The following is a 19,908-nucleotide window of genomic DNA, read 5'->3' as shown; positions in this document are numbered from 1 at the left end:
CAAGTCTTGGGCCTGGTCCAAGCCCCTTTGGGCCACAGAAACGACGTCACCCGGAGCGCATGAGTAACGAGCTTCGCTTTGGTTTTCATTTCATGTGCGGCTTTTGTCTGTTTGCCGATGTCTCACCTATTTGTTATCGTTTTAAAGTCGCTTGTCTCCGGTAATACCCTCCTTGAGGAGCGCTCGAAGGGGCGCGCTAAAATAATTTCGCCTATTCGTGCAACTTCAAACAGCTTACACAACATTAATAGGGTTTTTGTAGGTGGTATTATTATTATTATATGAGTATTTTGTCAAAGAACGAAAGTTTTTAAATCATTCAAATATATATTTTTTTTTAAATTTCCAATATCTGCATTTAAATGACAGCTACTTTATGGGTTCCTAACTAATGCAATTTACTATACCGTTTTCCTATATTTTTAGTGATATATCAATTATTTCTCCCTTTAAGAGCATTGGGTAATTCCACTTGAATCTCTCCCTTCTCATTTGTCTTAATGTATTTTAAAATTGATTAATATGCAGAGTGGCAGGGCAGTCATCACCCGCACCCCCTTGTCTATATATCCGACAACTTAAGGCCCCACCGTCCCCATATGACAATGCATTTTTGGTTTGTTTTTGTCGTCTTTATGTTTTGATTTTCACATTTATGTTGCGGGCATTGCAATCGGATGGCGACCTTGCTTATTGTCCAAATATTTGGGCCGCCGAAGGTTGTGGCTCCAAGATCTGAATTTAATATAGTACATTTTTGATAAAGATTTTGGATTAATGCGTGAAGAATGTAGATAAATCAAGAAGATAGCTTGTAGTACGATTAATCAGTGGGTGAGAAACAAATTAAAAAATACGTTTTTAATTCTTATCAAGTTTCCAACAGACTCCGTTTGAAATCAAAGTGTTACTAATGCATACAATTCTTTGTAAGATACTATTTATTTATTTATTGTTATTGGAAATGTAATTATAAATGTATTTTTTACAAGCTAACAAACTAATTGAAAATTAAATAATGTTCTATACACGTTTCCATTGTTTGTTAAACAAATAACTTATTTTAATTTCCATAAGGTTCAAGTGTGCATCACTTTTTGAAGAAATCAAATCTTATTCGGCAAATACTTCAAGGCTACTGTTTGAATTGCCCGCGCAATGGCAACGCCGCGTTGGCGCCGAAGTGGCAGCCCTGGCGGTTGTTTGAAATCGCAGCAAGCGCTGATTTGTGTGCTCGGCTGCAAAAGTGTTTGCTTAGGCAATCTGCTGTTTCGCAGGCGCAGGAAAAGCGGAAAGAGGAAGAGGAAGAGGAAGGGAAGCGGAAAGGAAGAAGAACTAGACCAAAGTGGATTTCATTCAATAGGAAAAACGGCCAAGGTGGTGGGAAAATCATAGCGCTATCAGCCCCCAGAAGGCCAGAGCCAGAGCCAGAGCAGAGTTTCCCTTAACTCACCACCGAAAAAAGGGAGCGCGACCGTTAGGCAGGGGGTGGAGAAAGGAGAAGGCAGGGAGTGCGAGAGAGCGGGAGAGCGCCAGTGAGAGCGGCGTTAATGGTGAGAATTGCAGGCGGCCCGGTTCGCCAGAAGCTTCTTCTTCCTGCCTCAGTCACTTTTCGCATTTCGAGCAGTGCTGCTGCTCTCCTCTCTCCGTCGCAGGCCACGGTGACAACGGTACATTTCCCCCACGAAATAAGGCTGTTCGAAAATAATAGTTGGAAAGGAAGCAAGCGCGACGCGAAGTGCCTGGCAACGTGTGTGAGTGAGTGTGATGCCCAATGGCAAGCAAATAAGCCCCGACAAAAAGGAAATTGGAAAGTGCCCAGCTCCCGGAAAAATCCAGTTCAAATCGCCGCAGCATCCGCACACGTTCCTAACCTCACTTTCGACCTGGAGCCGGTACGTACACGCCCTAAAAAGCCACCCAGGGGCCTTCCCCCCCGCAACACCTTTCTCATTCTTTATTTTTAGCATATTTTTTTGGCCTAGTTCGAGCATATTTCGCTGTCCCATTTCTTTTTTGCTCGCCACTTATTTTTAGCCCCCTTTCGGCAGCAGCCCCTGCCCATGGGCAGCCCCCTTTGGCTCCACACAAGGAAAAATGTATGTCGCTGGGTTTATTATCTCATCCGGAGAATGTCGCTGCTTTTTGGCGTCGACGGTTGTAAAAAATTTAGCAGAAAATCTGACATTTCCGTTTCGCGTTTCCGCCAAAGAGAAGATGAGCTTTGCGCGGAAAAGAGAAAGGCCCTGAGTCGGGCGAAAGTGGGCAGCAGAGCCAGTGTTGCTGTGTCCTAGCAAGCGAAAAAAAGAACATCAGCCCGAAACTATGCCCAATAAAATTACGAATTTCCCCAGAAAATTACCAAATTGAACTGGGTATCTGTAGACCCTACACCCGGCTGATAAGCCCCGTTGATAAAGCCCTATCTTATCTCAGAGCTAATGGGGCTGCTGAGTCAGCTGGTCGCTCATTATATAAGCAGCTAGCTACCCCCCGGAAAAGCCGGCAGACGCCCCGGAAAATAGTAGTAGAAAATGGCAGTCGAAGAGCGCTTCTCTCTTCTCGCCGCGACACCTTCTCTTCTCCAGAGACTTCTCTACATATCTCTCTCTCGAAATGAGAGCAGGCGCGTGAAACAATCTCGGGGAGCTTGGGAGGAAAAAATGAAACAGGCATTTTCCAATTGATTTTCAAGGCGGTCGACGCGAGCTCTTCCCCAGAAAGTTTCACAAAATATCTCAACAAAAAAAATTCACAATATTCAAAAAACACTTCCTTCAATCGCTAAACGCTGAAAATGTTTCCGAAAAAGCGTGAAAAGTGCAGGAAAAGTTCCTCGAACAGCCGCTGACGCCTGAGCTGGGATATTGCATAAAAAAAGCGAACGATGTGTGAGTAGTGGCAGCGCGCCCGGAAAACTTTTGGGAAAATTCGAAGGGGCTGGCGGTGTGGGAGGTGCTCAGCCCGAAAGTATGCCCCAAGATGAATGGAGCTGCTGACAACCAGGCCGTTAATTGGTCCCATAAATAATTTCGATTTTATCGCAATTTTCCCGAGCAGAGTGCCAGTGCGGGTGTGCGAGTGTATTGTTGCACTCGACTGCGAGGCGATAACATTTCAAGTGCATTATGTCATTTTCCCCGTTTTGTTGTCTACAGCCCCCTCAGCCACTCCTCCCCCAGCCACTGCCCCACCCCTTCGACCATGTGTGCGAGTGTTTGCCATTTCACAGCCGAGGAAATGGGGAAAATGTGTGGAACGAGGACGGGCAGGAGCAGGTCCTGTCAACAGGGCGCCATCTAATGCCGTAACTTTGTGTAATTAAAAAAATAAGAACAAAGCAGTGGGCTAGGGCTTGTCGGGGGTTGTAAATAGGTTGTGCACTATATACACTAAGCATCCCAAGTGTGACACTTGAGTGACTATGCTGAGGGGACGGTCCAGCTGATGGGCAACCCATGAAAGATTGTATTTATGTCAGAAATAGGCTTACCTGAGGTCGCTGTGAGCCATAATAACTTGAGTTTATTAGCGATTAGGGGCTACCTCGAACCTATTACAACACTTGACTAAATTATGAATTGAATTGTGACGAAAGTAGGTATAGTTTTATGTTATTCGTAGTTCTTACTTAATAGAAGCTACGAATCTAAGCGAGTTCAAATTTAAGAAATATTTAAATGATGGCAAAGAAAACCCTTTCATATAGTATCATTGCTAAAATTCAGCTTGGGACAAGCAGTCACTTTGAGTTGCGGAAACTCCACAATAGTTCCTCCCTTTTACTAGGAAAATGGCCTGCCATTGAGCAGGAAACTTTTGTTTTATGCTGCCCACTTCCGGTCAGATGAGAATTTACTTGCTCAGCCCAAAAGTAGGCAAGCGGTTCGTTCTCGCCCAGCCTCTTCGCTTCCAGCCATCCCCTTCCCAAAACCAATTCTAAGGCAAAACTTTGCGGTGGCTTTGCACTGCGAGAAAAGGGGGTGGGCGTGTGGGCGTGTGGGCTATGCTATCTTCGATTTCGAGAGTAGTTTCCGCTTTCCGTTGAATTACTTTTGGCCGAATGTGAGAATAAATATTTACTTGCGCAATTAGAGGGATTTTGGGGGCACGTGGCAGACGGATCTTCGAAACACACCCACCGACTGCCCAAAAAGCATGATGATTTCCACGTGCCCCTCAATGGAAAACTTGAAACACATCGGCTAATAAAAATGGAAAACATTGGAAGCTCTGGCTGTCATATTTATCATCCAACACGTAGTATTTGTTGGCCTGAAAAGGTTTTGATGACGTACTTCGGGGATATTTTGCTCACTAAGTGATTCATGGTTAGGTTATTTTTTAGACAGCTTGTTTGCTTAGTCTCTCTTAAACTTACATGGCCCATTAAGCCAAGTTGCTATTGATTAGGCACTGAAGTGTCAGCTGTAATTAAAACTGCTTTAGAAATTAATAAAGCTTTTTACATATTTTAAATACAATTAAACTGTGCCTCAGGACAGGTTGGAAAAATAACTCATTAGTCTGCAGTTGGTGTAGTCCTGCTTTACATATTCATTCAGCAGCTGATAAGACTGGGTAGACAATAATTGGTCATTAATCACTTTGAGCTGGTCAGTTTTAATTATTTCACTTACTGATGCATAGATTATTTTGTGAAACCTTCATAGAAAGCATTAAACAAGTTGGTGTTAGACCCTAGCGAATGAATTAATTTGTTTCTAATGAACGGTTCGTTTGGCCTGAGAAAAGCATTTCTATGACAATTATTTGATATCTTAGATTGTTGTTAGTGTGTATTATATTATAATTTCAATAATCATTAGACGAGTATGGTAATTTGCCGACTTCGTGAAGCCAAGAAATATTTATTTGTAAACTGGTCGAGTGTAAGCCAAGCCTGGTAGTTAATGTCGTGTTGTAAAGGGCCCATATTCGAAATCTGCATTTTTTAAAAAGTACCCAAGGTCGTTATTACTTACCTTTAACCTACACATTCCAAGTTATTTAAACTAACGATATATATTTAACAAATTAGTTTGTATTTTATGTATATTATACTGTAATTTTAAAAATAATTGTGCAAGTGTGTGTAATATATGTAAGATAAGTGACTCAAAATCGAAATACCTATTTTTATGGATTTTTAGAGTAACCAGTTCCTTGCTGTTTTTTCCAGTGTGGTCAATTAGTTCTTTCGGTTAACTGTGGTGAATTAATCACCTCTCCGCCCGCTCGCTTACCCTTTCCGACCGCAAGTGTGACTCGCCTTTCAATTAGACACGAAAGTCTTTTTTGGTCAATTTGGCCGCTGCTGTTTACTGTTACCTGGTGGCAAGTGCAAGATTATGCATGCACACGCACACGGTGGCAGCGGCAGCGCAGCGGCAGCGCAGCGGCAGCGGTGGATACCCGATAGTGCTGAAGCTTATAAGCGGTGTACTTTGACCTCTTTCGGCTCTGCCCGCGCCGCAGCCGGCGTCTACGTGAGTGGTCAATGTCAGTGCCTGACCACATATCCAATTTCTCCTCTCTCTCCTCCGGTTTTCCGTTTTCCCCGACTTGTTTTCCACACACACCGTTCTTTTGCGGCTTTTTCAATTAAAGCTTGTTGCATGCTGCCTCTGCCTGCGTCGGCCTCTCCGCCGGCGGAGCTCTCTGCTCCGCTCTCTTCTGGGGATCTCGACTACGTACACACACACACACACTGAATCTCGGCGGTCTCGCAGCCGAAATCTACGTGTCCGCCGCTCTCTCCTCGCGCTGCTTTCTTTTGTGCGCCTTTCTTGGCAGCGCAGCTTTGGAGCCGACTGCATAAATCTTTCACTTCTTCGAGGGCCAAGTTTAGTTCAGTTCCAAACGGCCGACGAAGCAGACGCGTCGCTAGAAGATCGCACTTGCATAAGCACACACACATATCTGTACATAGTATATGGCCGAGAAAAGCAGTTAAAAAAGTTAAGAAAGTGGGCAAAGAACGGTCAACTCTCTACCGCGTGCGCTCTCTCTCCCTCTCTCTCCGTCTGTCCGCGAACGTGCTCTCCCCCTCGCGGTCGCTTGATTTCTTTGCGCCTGCGCAACGGTCATTCTTCGCCGTCTTCCCTCTCTTCGCTCTCTCTCGCAAAAGTGAAAATATTTGGAGAAATTTCTTGGGGGCAGCCAAAGAAAAAGAAGCAGAAGAAGAAGCACACACACCACAGAAGAAACAGAATTTCGGTCTGGAGTTTTTTAGTGTGTCAGGAGTGGGCAGAGGTATCGGTATCATCGTATCTTGCCTTGCCAGTAGTGTCAACAACGAATCGAAGAATCGTCAACGAAAATTGTTTTCCGTTCTGTCGTACTCGGTTTTTTTCCACGCGAACGACCTTTGGAAACCCAAAACGCCGCCAGTGCCAAAAGTTCCGCTACAGCCCGAAACCACAACAAACGAATTCGCAAGTCCCCCAATGTCAATGACCTAAATTCGGGGTTTCTCGGAAAAACGAAGTGGGAAAATCAAGTCAAGTCAATGCAAACACGCGCTGCTGCTGCAGCATCTTAGGCGTCTTCGATTTTGGCCAATAGCATTGGCCATATGTTTGTCTAACAAGTAAGTGCAAGCCAGGCTTGGCCCACAAATATTTGAGCCGTTTCCTTTTTGGCCGGATTATGCAATTCCGTTTTTAGCTAATATTTGATCCACGCTAAGCAGTCCAATCACAGTAGAGCTTCGATACAGAAACCTGTCTTAGAGATGAGGTGTTTAATCTTAAGGTATCAACTCTGTCTTTGACCTAAGCTAACCTAGTTTGAATTGGCGCCCAAACACTTAAGTGAGCTATACAAAAAATAGAGATCGGACAGCAGTAGCGTACGATAAAGGCGAATTGAAAAACCATTTCTCCTAAAAAATGAATATTCGATGAATATTTTTGGGTCTTTACATATTGGGTCTTATAGAATGTGGTCAATTGCTTTCCAGTTTCGATTTAAATTTGACTAATAGAAACCTGGCTGCTTTGCTTGTATAATATTTAGAGCTTACAAGTTCAAGTTTAGGGGAAAAAGTAGTCACGTGGTGGTTCAATTTAGAGAAGCTGGACTGTATTAACAACCAGGTTGTTGCTGCGAGAAAGTTTAAAAGGCAGCACATATTTTCGAAATTTTTGTTGCTGTATATTTGTAATATTAATCATTGCATATTTACAAATAAAATTTGCACACAGTCGAGACAACGACTAGCGACAACGAAAACGAAAATGAAAACGATAACGACAGCAAAAAGACGATGGAGCATAATAAATAAACATGGATCATGGCCACACACACACACACACACACACTTAATGCCACAAAGATACAAAATCTGAGATTGCAAAAAAGAAAAACCAAAAGCCCGACGACCAAAAAAACCAAATAGCCGAAAAACCCTCCGAAAACGCGGTAGTTAAAAGAGTGGGGCAGCCGCGCGCTCGATTGTTTATTTAATTTTTACATTTACAAATATCATTACACCGATTTCTGCTTTTGTGGGGTAAATATCTGTGCTCGGACTCGGACAATGTGTCATAATTGCGAACCCACATTGACTTGACCCACATTTCTGGCTGGGAGTGGAATGGAGCGAAGTGAAATGAGTGGACGCATGCGCAAATGCATCGACGGCCAGCGCTGAGCTCAGCCGAAAATGATTGCCACAGTCAGTACGGTTCGGCCAGATACATATGGCGTATGGCACATAGTATCGGCATTTTGTATCTGCTACTTAGCTAGCGGTATCTGTGCGCTCGAGAAGGCGAGATATTTCTATTGATTACGTGCCCGAACTACCAGAGCGACCCGTCGAATTTCTTTTTCACTTTCGCGACTCTGGGCTAGATTCATTCTACTTGGCCGCGGGGCTAATGGTTCTACTCGAAATGGGTTACGGAGCCATTGAGCCAGCCACTTGGCATTCAGATCGACTGTTTATTGGGCACACACTTTCGCCGCTCTGTGACGTAAAGTCTCTTGGGTAAATAAGGAATCTTTAAGCACACGCTTCCTCGAAGCGTCTCCATGTTGACGTCTTCCTGAACCGCAGAAAGTATTATTTCTTTGTAAACTGGGCGACTGCAAACAAAGCCTGGGAATTACCCCGAGTATAGCTTGGAATATTTGTCGATCTTTTACTTGTTTACCTGCTAAAACGTAGGTAAAGCCATTCTAGACAGTTCTGAAAGTGTTGTCACGTTGTACTGGGCCTATAGGCGAAACTAGCATTTTTTAAAAAGTACCCAAGCTCGTTTTTGTTCGCCATTAACCTGCATATTATCTGACACGATCTACTTTTAACATTCTCATTTGTTTTTACAATCCAACAGCTTTCCCGCCCGGGAATTGCACTTTAGATTACCACTTACTTGCCACTCAATTCGAAATGCATTTCGAAACCTTACCTGACCCCGCCAAAAGTGAATACACTTATGTGAGTGGACCTTGCTGCACAGTGCACAGAAGAAATGGGCCTTATCTTAAGGTCTAGTTCGCCATAAATCTTCATCGTATAATTGCAGAGACCAAATTGTTGTTGATTATTCAAATTGGCCGCGTGAGGTTGACTTTTAATTGCAGCTGGACCAAAGAATCTTTTAATTGAGCCCGTAGACGCTGGGTCTTAGCTCATGTGACCAGCCTAAAAATAAGATGAGCTCTATATTATAATTGTGAATTATTTAATATCTAGCTGGCGCGTGTGGGTGCGAGTGGGACGGCGGCTGGCTCGACTCAGCTGAGCTTTTAAATTGGGTAGCTAATCTGCTGACTACCTCCAGAGCCGCCCCCATTATACACAGTTAAATTTAACTTTTATGCTGTAAACTGCGAGATCGCTTTTGTTTGTTAATCAAGGCACACGAATTATGGGCAGTGGGAGGGAGACAGATCCGAGATTCATTCTATCCAGCCGCAACCCCCTACAGATTTATTCAATTACACACAAAGCATAGATAGCTTACGATAACCATAATAGCAGACATAGTCGACGGCGACCACTGGCCACCACTGGCCACCACTGTCCTCTATCCACTATTCACTATCCAATGGCCACCGACAACCGGACAGTCCACAATTCCAGAGCCGCACTCAAAGGTTCAATAGAATAGAGGGCACAGACCCATTATGCGCACTCACACGAACGGGTCCCCATGTCCACACATCCACATATCCACACATCTGTCCAGCATCCGCCGTGGCTCGAGGTCTACGGGTTTACATAATGAGAGGCCTCCCATTGTTGAAAAGTGAAAATGCATATTTGAACTTTCGTTTGTGGTCAATTCAGTTCGATTCGATTCGATGCGGTGCGGTGCGGAGCGAAAGACACCGATCCGAAAACGAAACGGGCCACCAAATTGCCAAAACAAACAGGTTGACACCGCACCGCCGCCAAGGGATCCCAGAAGAGACACCTCAGAATCGCACGGTTCGTGCGACTATATAGTATCTTTGTATCTTTGGTGACCGTACCGCAGTCTATGGTCTGCATGCGGAAGCATTCGGCGGGGCTGTAAGTGTGTACACACATATGTCGAGGCCCTGAGTGCTAAAGACTCGTAATCCGAAAGCAACAAGCTCCAAATGAGGAAACGGCAGGGCCCGAAGAGAGGAGACAGTGTAGAAAAGCGCAAAGAAGAAACGCGCTTAAAGACGGGTCTTCGGCCCTGGGAGAAACACAAGACGGTGGACGTGGTCGAAAGCAGAAATACCCTTGGGGAAGTTCATGTAATCTTTGTGGAAATCTGGGGTTCTGAAAGTGTCGGTGGTAATTAGTAGGAAGTGGTTAATAGACGGGGCCCTCAGGTGAAATAACACTTATTTTCACACATTATAGGTGTGCTGATTGCTAAATGGGTTGCTAATCTCAAAACGGAATAGGTGATTTAACGATTAGATTTGTTTTAAAATACGATGATTATTTAATTATATGAATGCTTGATACTCTCTTATTTCTAACCCATCCCAAATCCTGCACCGAATGTAGAGAAAAACCTTGCTGAATAATTTATTATACAGTTCAGGAACTCTTAAGATACGAATCCCTCGACTGCCATTAAATATTAAAACATTAATTAATCCCTAACCCCCAGTCCTTGCCTTATCCACGTCCACGTCCACGTCCCCCGAAAGCCCTTAGGGTATAAGTAAAATTTTGAAGCCACCGCTTCCAAATGTCCGGCAAGTCGATGCTGATGACGATGACGAGGTTGCTGATGATGATAATGCGGCACGATTATAGGAAATGGGTCAGACAATACACGGGCAGCGGAGACTGGTGTGTAACTACCTTGTCAAGGCAGGTTGAACGCCGAGTGTTTACCGTTTAACAGCACACACGCAGATACATTTCGGTCTTCATGTTTGGTTAACACGCTCCGCGGCCTGGTGGGCTGGTGGGCGGCAGGCGGCAGGCGGGGGCAGGCGGTCGATGGGCGTGGCTGGGCCAAAGCGATGGTCCGATGGTCGGTTCATTTGCCTCTTGTGGCTGGCGCGCAAATTTTCGTTGCAGTTGGTAAGACAGCAGGAAGAGAGCCGATGGAGGGGGGGAAAAAGTTGATTTTCAAGAAATTTCACTTTAGAATGAGGAGGAACCAGTCGGGCCTCGGCGTCTTCGAGGCTTCATTGATAAATTTACAGTTACGTGATGAGGCCGCTGCGATTGCTGCGTCTCAGAGATGTTTAAACTTTAATTATAGAGCTCTCGGCCGCAACTAGTTCAGCGGATATAGCCCTCTGCGATGTGATAACATCGCCACAGAGTGATGCCCGGCCAAAAGTCAAACAGCCAATGAGCCAATGTGCCAATTTCTTAACACATTTCTCGGCCGCCGCATAGAGAAACAGCGAAGTGTTTTTGCCAAGTCAGCGAAAGGTACCCTCAAATGCAAATTACCAAAAATGTATAAAGGGAAAAATAAAAATAGTGCGGCCATCTGCGGCGGCAGACTTTGTACAAACCGAAAATTGAAAACGAAAGTTTGACCAAAAAACTTAGCAACAACAGGAAATTTAATACATGCGAGGGGGAAAAAATATTGCGGAATTTAGATATTTAAAAAAGAAGAAGAAAAAACCCAAAGACCTACAAAAGATCCGAAAAATAAAAAGTGAAAGTCATGGCCCCCAAAAAGTTCGTTTTAGAGACGCCACGCTTTAGGCCGACATCATCATAGCCATGATTATCACCCGAGCTTGACGTCACACCCCCCATAAGTATATCCAACTGGCAATCAATCTAGCCAGATAGATACACACTCCCCCACTTCCTGGTTACGATCAATATTTGGTCAACAATAAATTTGAAATTCAATTAGCAAGGCATTCGGCGAATTACAGGGCAGATGAGGTGGGGATGCTTTCCGGTGCATAGGGTTCGAAGGTCAGACCCTTCCCAGATAACCTAGTGGCGGGGGCAGTGGGGATGGGCGAACTTTGCGGCGAGACAAGCACGATTTGTTGTTTATCTGATATTTTCCTTTTAGCCAGCCCTGTTGTTTCACTTGTTACCAACGCTTGTTGACAAATTCATTAGGGATTTTTTACAACTCTACAGCCAGGAACTGCGTCGGTAGAAGCGTTTGTTTGGACTGGCTAAGTGTGCGCTGCGGCCCCCTCTACGAGAAGGTTAACTATTCCGATGCCGATGGCGAAGTATTTCCTAGATATAAAGCTGGATTTAATTGACGTTTGCCCAACCCAGCCAGATCTTTCGCCCCCTACAGGCCTGCTTATGTCGATGGATCGCCGTGCGCAGGGCTACTGGGGACCTGCGGAGATATTATGACGTGTGAAACACTCTTAAGTGGCACTTGATCATGCGGGTCGCCGTTTAGCGATAGAACCTCTCGGCTCAGCGCAGCTAAGCGCAGCTCCACTCGGCTCATGTAAAAATCGTTTAATATAGAATGAAGTGCTCCCAGACATATAGTGGGCATTCGCCAGCTGTCACTGCTATCGACAGTATCGTCTCCCCGGTTCGTTTCGACGGGTCTTCAGTTCTCGGACCTCAGTTCTCGGTTTTCAGTCCCCAGTTCCCAGTTCTCAGTTCTCAGTTCACCGTTCTCGCCTTGTAAGCCGATTTAAGCATTAAGCGGATTTCGCGTACTTAGCTCTATGGTGCGTTAAATTCAATCGCGGTCCGTTGGACAACCATATCCGAGATCTAAGTGGTGCGGAGTGTGTGCTCTCGCTGTACGAACATGTCCTTTCCTTCGACGCCATTTGCATATCCTTTTCCGTGATGGCCGCTTGCCAAGCTCTTAGACGTCATAGCTGGGATTTGGGTTACCCATCAGTTGGGGCTCAAAATGATGGCTAATTTTAGCCCGGCCCAAGGATAAATGACGTTTTGATAGAAATGTAGATGAATATATAAATTGATAGATGGATGGATGGGTAAAGGCTGGGGCTTTGACTTGGGTTTTGCTGGCATGTTTTGATTTTTCGTTGTTCAAAGCTAATTTGCTGAAGTAATAGGGTATGAAAAGGGTTAATGATGGAAATCAGGAGAAATAATGTTTTTAGGATAGCAAAATATATGTATGTGTGCGGGTTGGGATCGTTAATTTATAAGAACATTAACTTATATTTAAAATACATTTTTGTAAATTTCGCTTGAAATTTATTCAATATTCTTTTACCTTCCAGCTCTGCAGCGCACTCACGCCTGGAAGTTATCGTAAACCGGTCTTGTTCACCCCCCACCCAACCCACAGGATACACCTGCTGAACTCTTTTTGTACAAAACCAACCTAAAGCAACCTCCAGGACAAGCGACTCATGGAAACATGGACAGACGCTCAACGGCGACAGAAGGATTTTCAACTAGCTTTTCGAAGGACTTAATTGCATAAATTTATATGAACAATTCAGCAGCTTCCAACTAGGGGAAATCAGAGTAATCACTTCCAAACCAAAAGAATATATAGATATATTAGAGGGGACACACCGCCCTTGGAAACTCGAGCGCACACTGCAAATGACAAAGAACTGCTTCCTACTTTAACTTAAGCGCAGGACTCGAACCGCAGGATACTAACATAACAAAAAGACAACACAAAAAGGCAACAAACAATCGAACATGTCACACGCGGCAAACAACAAAGCGGAAACGGAAGCAGCCCCAAACAGCAGCCTCAAACAGTCCGCCGCCCCCCCGCCCGCTAACGGTCACGATGCCAAGCTGCTCAACGGCACCTTGGCCCGAACCAACGGCCTAACCCATGCCGCCAGCGTGGCCACCTCCTCCTCCGGCTACGGCAGCTCCGGTGCGGGCGCCGGCGGAGCCGCCTCCTCCGCATCCTCAGCCGCAGCGGCGGCGGGGGCGTCCTCGACGGCCCTGCCCTTGCCGCCCAGCAGCAACGGCCTCCAGATGCCCTACGAGCGGTTCCGGGCGGACGACACCAGCTACGTGCCCATCGGCCAGTTCTACGCGGGACGCAGTGTCTTCATCACGGGCGGCACCGGCTTCATGGGAAAGGTGAGTTCAAAGTTATTGATTTGAAAATATCTTAGAAAAAAAAAAAAATATGGTAGGGAAAAAAAACTTTCTTGAATCCACACCAAAAAAATATTTTAAAGGACATTCACTTTTAAATATTATTGCAAATATTTGGAAGTCTATTATATTTTGTAAAGTATATAAGAAAACTGAGCCAAGCATTTAAAATATTTTTTTTTATATATATTTATTATGTTTATATGATTGCAGGGCTCCTTATTTAATTATAAAGATGGGTAGTATTGGCCCAATAAAAATGCCTGACGAAAAATGTATTTAAATTTTTAATAGTAAAACGTCATTATCTAAAATTAGCAAAAGTCAAATCTTGGTGACCCAGCAACTTTTCTATCTTAATTTAGGTGATTAAAAACATATCAAATAGGCTTTGCCTGTACTTCATTTATATTGTCATATTTAAAGCTTTCTTTTAAATTAAGTTCATTAAGCTTGAGCTTATTAAATTTAATTTAATTTAATCTGCATGCTGGAGATAATAACGAGATAAGCCTTTCATGATTAAAAGTAATCATAGGAAAATTAGTTTTACAATCGTGACTAATAAGGAATTAAATATTTAATGCTGCAATAATAAGTCAGTATAGAACGATTACTTTCATTCAAATTTTCCCCTAATGTTAGTTGGCATTACAAACATATATATAAGTGTTTTAAATAACCTTGAACTAAGATCCTGTTACGCATAACCAATTACCCACTGTTGGCCAATATTGTTTGCTGAGATATGCACATCCCTTGGCCAAACTACCCCACTTGCCATTATCCTTTTCTAAGCCCGAAAAGCGGCTACCAACTTTCGTTGCATACTTTTGTGGGCCGCCGGCCAGCCACTTTCATTCACGTCACGCATACGCCGCGTGTTCATTGGCTGCGAATTGAACTATTGAACCCGGCGGCCTGGTTGGGCTCGATTAAAAACTCGAAGCGTTTCTCAGTCATAAAATATGCACAAATATTTGTGTGCGCGCTGATAAACAAAACTTCGTGGAACGCTGAGCTTGGTGGGTGGATCCGATGGTTTGCTGGTTGGCCACCCTGAATTTTAGATGCACTTTGCGTTGCCTGTTTGCCGTCGATGTGCGTGAGTGCTTCACTTGGCTTGCTTGCCTGGTTTTTTAAAGCCGCAATGCTTGAGTTACGTTGAGCTGGCTCCACTAGACGATGTTGACTCATCGCCGCCTGCCATGCAAAGGCTCCATATTACGAGTATTGTGACTGCGTCTATGCATTCGGTTGCTTTGGCTCGACCTCCCACTCCGGGTTCCGCTTAATTGTTCCTCAAGTGGTGCAGCGGACTACCCGTTTCCCTGCTCCAAATACATCCTCCGGCTGTTGTGCCAATTTTTATGCCAGCCATTGTTAAACACAGGCACTGTGATACAAAATGCTATACAGATACTTTCGAATTTCTTCGTTACTTTATATTCTGAGTACTTTTTATTAGATAATGAATGACATTTAAAAAAAGGGAAAAACTAAATTTTAAAGCATTTTTAAAAATGATATTTTAATTCTGCGAGGTCCTAACATATAACAAGTTTTTAAGATATTAATTTTCTGATTTTTGGTGGGATCAGAATAACTGTGAAAATTCCTATAAACAGGTAAAAAAAAGTTTTTTTTCCCTCTTAATATTGTAAGGTGTTGCCCATTCTTTTCTCTCTGTGCACATTGCATGTCGGTGGCTCCTGGCTGCGTCATTATGACATGAAATCGCAGTGGCGCCGCCCAGACTCTGGGCTCGCAGTGGTGGTGTTGTGTGTTGTTCATCGATTTTGTGCTCCTGGCACGCCCTCCACCCGCAGAACCACCCACTTAACAGCCCACAGAGCCGCCCACAACCCCCTATCCTTTTTTGTTGTCTGCTGTGGCCTGTTGTCGCTTAATTCCGGTACAATTCTCACATCGTTTTCGGGGCGTGTCCCAGCCCCTGGGCAACACCACCGCCCACTCACAAACGAAGTCAAGTCAAGCCTAACCGCAGACACCACTGAAGTGGGTCAAGTGTGTCCTCGTGGGTGTAGCGATAATCGTTTACTTGGTTAATGGCCATATTCAATGATTGAGTGACTAGTAACATTTCGATTTCCGACGCTCTTTTTTCCAGGTGCTGGTGGAGAAGCTACTGCGCTCATGTCCGGACATAAGGAATATATATCTACTGATACGACCGAAACGCGGTCAAGAAGTGTCGGCTCGTCTCACGGAACTGCTGAATGCACCGGTGAGTTTGAACAGTCGGCAGGGGTTCAAACACGGGGCTATATTAATTTCTTAATTCTTAATTAGCTCTTCGAATCACTGCGCCAGGAGAAGCCCAAGGAGCTGAGCAAAGTCATACCCATTTCGGGCGATATTACTTCCGAGGAGCTTGGCATTTCTGAAAAAGATCAGGTTAGCCTCCGCACATTAGCGCCCAATGGCCGTCAGTTAATGGGCATTTGCTTCCATTTTTAGAACCTACTGTGTCGCAATGTTTCCGTCGTCTTTCACTCGGCCGCCACTGTGAAATTCGACGAGAAGCTCAAGCTGTCTGTCACAATCAATATGCTGGGCACGAAACGCCTCGTCGAGCTCTGCCATCGCATGCTGTCACTGGACGTAAGTGGGGTTGTAGAAAGCGGATCCGTGGCGGTTTCTAAATCAATTAATGCTCTTATAGGCACTTATCCATGTATCCACTGCCTATTGCAATTGCGATAGAACCGATGTGTCCGAGGTTATCTATGCACCGCCCTATAATCCCGACGATATCATTTCACTAATCAACTGGCTTCCGGAGGATATACTTGATCAGGTGGGTGCTCTACCTCGATCTCATAATGGTAGTGGATTTAATAGTAAATTTATTGTTTTAGCTTACACCGCGCCTCATTGGCAAGCGCCCCAATACGTACACATTTACAAAAGCCTTAGCGGAGCATATGTTACTTAAGGAGGCTGGTAATCTGCCCGTTGCCATTGTGAGGCCATCGATTGGTGAGTAGAGTATATAAGAATTATTATAAAGATCAGTAAGAAAGCACTTTATGATTTATGAATATCATTTCACTTCCTTGAAGGAGTCATAAGCCAAAATGAGACATTTTAAATCAGTATCCTGCGGCATCTTATAAATGTTTTGCATTCCTCCGCAGTGACTGCCAGTCTGAATGAGCCGTTTGCCGGATGGGTGGACAACTTCAATGGGCCAACGGGTCTGGTTTCGGCGCTGGCCAAGGGCATGTTCCGCACGATGATGTGTGAGAAGAACTATGTGGCCGATATGGTACCTGTCGATATTGTGATTAACCTGATGATCGCCGCCGCCTGGCGCACAGCGACCCGCAAGTCCAACAACCTACTCATCTACAATTGTTGCACCGGCCAGCGCAATCCCATAATCTGGTCGGAGTTTGTCAAACACGCCATGACGAGTGTGCGCAAGCATCCCCTGGGTGAGTGGAGAAAACCGAAAAACAGAAATCTCCCTAATGTGACCATTATAATTAACACGGATATTATTGTTCTTTCCCCAGAGGGCTGCCTGTGGTATCCGACTGGCGACCTGCGCATGAACCGCCCCATGAACACGCTGAATTGTATAGCCAAACACTTTCTGCCGGCCTACATTCTGGACGGAGTGGCAAGAATCATGGGCAAGAAGCCATTGTGAGTTGCGCCGGCCGCTCCCCCAGAGCTTTTCAATTGGTATCCGTATAATAATTTGCGCTGTACCCCTTTGTAGCGTTGTCAACGTACAAAACAAAATTGCCAAAGCTGTGGAATGCCTCGAGTACTTCGCCACACGCCAATGGCGCTTCAAGGACGACAATGTCCACGCCCTGCTGCACACGCTGAGTCCCAAGGATCGCGAGATCTTCGTCTTCGACGTGCGCCACATCAACTGGGACAAGTACGTGGAGCGCTACGTCCTGGGCTTCAGGGAGTTCCTGTTCAAGCAGCGTCCCGAGTCGCTGCCGGCCAGCAGAAAGCGCATGCTCAGGTAGGAAGAGTTCTAGATATTTTGTATATAAAATCTTGAACAGGATCAGTGCCTGCATAAAGCTTGAGATTTCGTAAGCTTTTAAGGCTGAACAGTTGGTATTAAGTATGCATATTCTAGAGATTTCTGCGCAGAATAAGTTTGTTTCATCAAAGCCAGGTTTTCAATGATTTTAAGACTGTTCAAATTGTATCTGATTTAATTTTCAATGCTTATCAGCAAGGGAAAAACATTGTTCAGATCGAACCATTAATTAATAAGTTATAGTCGATAGTCTACATTAGTTATGTAGAATGTTATGTAGATAATATGTAAAATTAATGTTTCTTCACCTCTAATCAAAGTTTAAATGGGTGAAGGGTATTTTTTAGTCGGGGCATCCGACTGTACCCTAGCTAAAATGTATTCCCCTGATTTTTAATACTCCACTTTCCCGATTTCAGGCTCTACTATCTGCATCAGCTGACCAAACTGGTGGCGGTGCTGCTCACCTGGCGCTTCCTCATGTCGCGCTCGAAGCGGCTGAACGATTTGTGGAGCTCCTTCCTGGAGAACGCGCTCAAGATGGCGCGCTTGATACCCTTTTTGTAATTACGTGCGGATGGCGACCGGTGTGGAAGCTTGGAGACAGCAGCTGCGGACATATGTATATGTGCTGGGATCTGGCAGGATCTGCGATGATCTTCTTCTTTGCGATTTCTAAATGCCCCAACGCGGCGTACACTTTAGAGGTTCTTAGCAAATAGTTATATTCATATTTTTCTATATATGTTACAAATGAGTAAACAGCAGAAGCCACAACCACAACACATCCGAACAACCACGACGCAAGGAGCATCGCATCAGCTACTAACTAACAGATTAAAATATTGACATTAACGCAATGGGGTAATTAAATGGCATCCATCACATTATTCAGGTGCAATGATAGGTCAGGTGTGAGAGGGCAGGAGTTTTATTTGGCCCGGTGTCGGTTGTTGTCTCCATTTATCTATCTCCCTGTCTCTCCTTCTGCGAGATTGTACAATTTTGTGAAATAATTTAAAAACGCGCAAGGGGAAAGCCCAGAGTCGAAGTGAATTCCACCTGTTTGCATAAAGAGATACACGGGGGATTGCTCGAGTGAATTTATGGTCGGGATTCAACGATGGTGAAGCAATTTGAATGAATTAGTACATCCAAAACTATACAAAACAGACATTTGAAAAGACAAACAAAAGCGATTAGTTCAGCAATGATTAGTAAAGAGAATAAATGAAATTAAAAGAAATGGCTTGTTATTGCTTTAAAAATTACATAAACGTAACGTAAACTATGCTAATTAATTAATATTAATTATAAATATTATTACGTAACGAGCGAACATTGCATATAAATAATACGACAACAAAAAACCAACATTATTTATAATTGAATGTAGTTTTAACATTTTTACATTTACAATTAAGTTTTCAATTTATATAAAACAAAGCAGAAGGAGCGGAATTATATACGACAGGAGACAAGAATTCAGATATACAAAATTCAATTTATGTATATGTATATGACAAAAAGCGAAAACACAAGCGAAAAACTACAAAAAAATCATAATGATAATAAATTAATGAAAACAAAAATTATATTTATATATAAACATCAGAAACATAATTTCTTAGCATTTGCAGCCTAAACACTAAATCTAAGCGTAGCCAGAAATGGAGTTTCCAAAAGATAACAAACTATGAAAGAAGTTTTTTGAAACAAACGCAATTAGAGAAACACGATTATGAAATTTATATTTAAATGCGATAAATTAAAAAACACAAAACAAAAACCTATACAAACAAACACACTGAAACCAAGACACATATAGTAAGAACATTCCATCCAGTCTGTAGGAAATCGGGTCATCAACCAACTCTTCCTCCACTTTGGACTTTGCTTCCCGTCTCGTTTGATCGATATGGGCCTGGTAATATGGGCCGGGTCACAGGTCACAGGTCACGGCCAGGATACAGTTCGTTCTCGGGTTCGTTTTCGTGCAATTATGAAATATCTTATGTTATGCCTAGAATTTATTATGTTTTATTTCTAAATCGATTTGTAAATTGCAGTGCATCAATAAAATACACTTCCAAAATAATAATACAAATATACCAACGCGTTCTTCTTTTTCACTTTGATTTTCCCAAAGAAAAACGTTCAATTAGCTTCTAGAAAACCTAAAAACTATCCAATAATAATATTTCGTGACAGTGGCGGGAAACTAAAACTATGCAAACCACTGGTAAGCTCTAAAATGAATGAAAATGATAATGAATTGAACAAACAACTGGAAATTAATCCAACCTAAAAAAACTCAATAAAAGAAAATTACAAGGAAAATGGTCTGGCAAATTGTTTT

The 19,908-nt window shown here is 43.7% G+C and overlaps 1 protein-coding gene across 4 annotated transcripts; it reads left to right on the top strand.

The window, feature by feature from the left end:
* Positions 1-1,642: 1,642 nt before the first annotated feature.
* Positions 1,643-19,658, top strand: LOC108036500 (putative fatty acyl-CoA reductase CG5065). Of its 4 annotated transcripts, none has more exons than XM_017112693.3 (11): positions 1,643-1,895; positions 12,667-13,498; positions 15,648-15,764; positions 15,830-15,934; positions 15,998-16,141; positions 16,203-16,337; positions 16,399-16,519; positions 16,678-16,977; positions 17,059-17,191; positions 17,268-17,525; positions 17,969-19,658. In XM_017112693.3, the coding sequence occupies exons 2-11, from the start codon at positions 13,100-13,102 to the stop codon at positions 18,114-18,116; spliced, it is 1,860 nt and encodes a 619-aa protein (XP_016968182.1). In that variant the 5' UTR covers positions 1,643-1,895; positions 12,667-13,099; the 3' UTR covers positions 18,117-19,658. The 4 variants fall into 4 exon arrangements, with proteins under 4 accessions (XP_016968182.1, XP_016968185.1, XP_016968184.1 ...); XM_017112696.3 differs by lacking the exon at positions 1,643-1,895 and adding an exon at positions 5,891-6,592; XM_017112695.2 differs by lacking the exon at positions 1,643-1,895 and adding an exon at positions 11,939-12,088.
* Positions 19,659-19,908: the final 250 nt, after the last annotated feature.

Source organism: Drosophila biarmipes, chromosome 2R, assembly GCF_025231255.1.
Source record: "Drosophila biarmipes strain raj3 chromosome 2R, RU_DBia_V1.1, whole genome shotgun sequence".
Lineage (NCBI taxonomy): Eukaryota > Metazoa > Arthropoda > Insecta > Diptera > Drosophilidae > Drosophila > Drosophila biarmipes.
The sequence above is the reverse complement of the archived record's forward strand: the minus strand, read 5'-3'. Positions and strand labels throughout refer to the sequence as shown.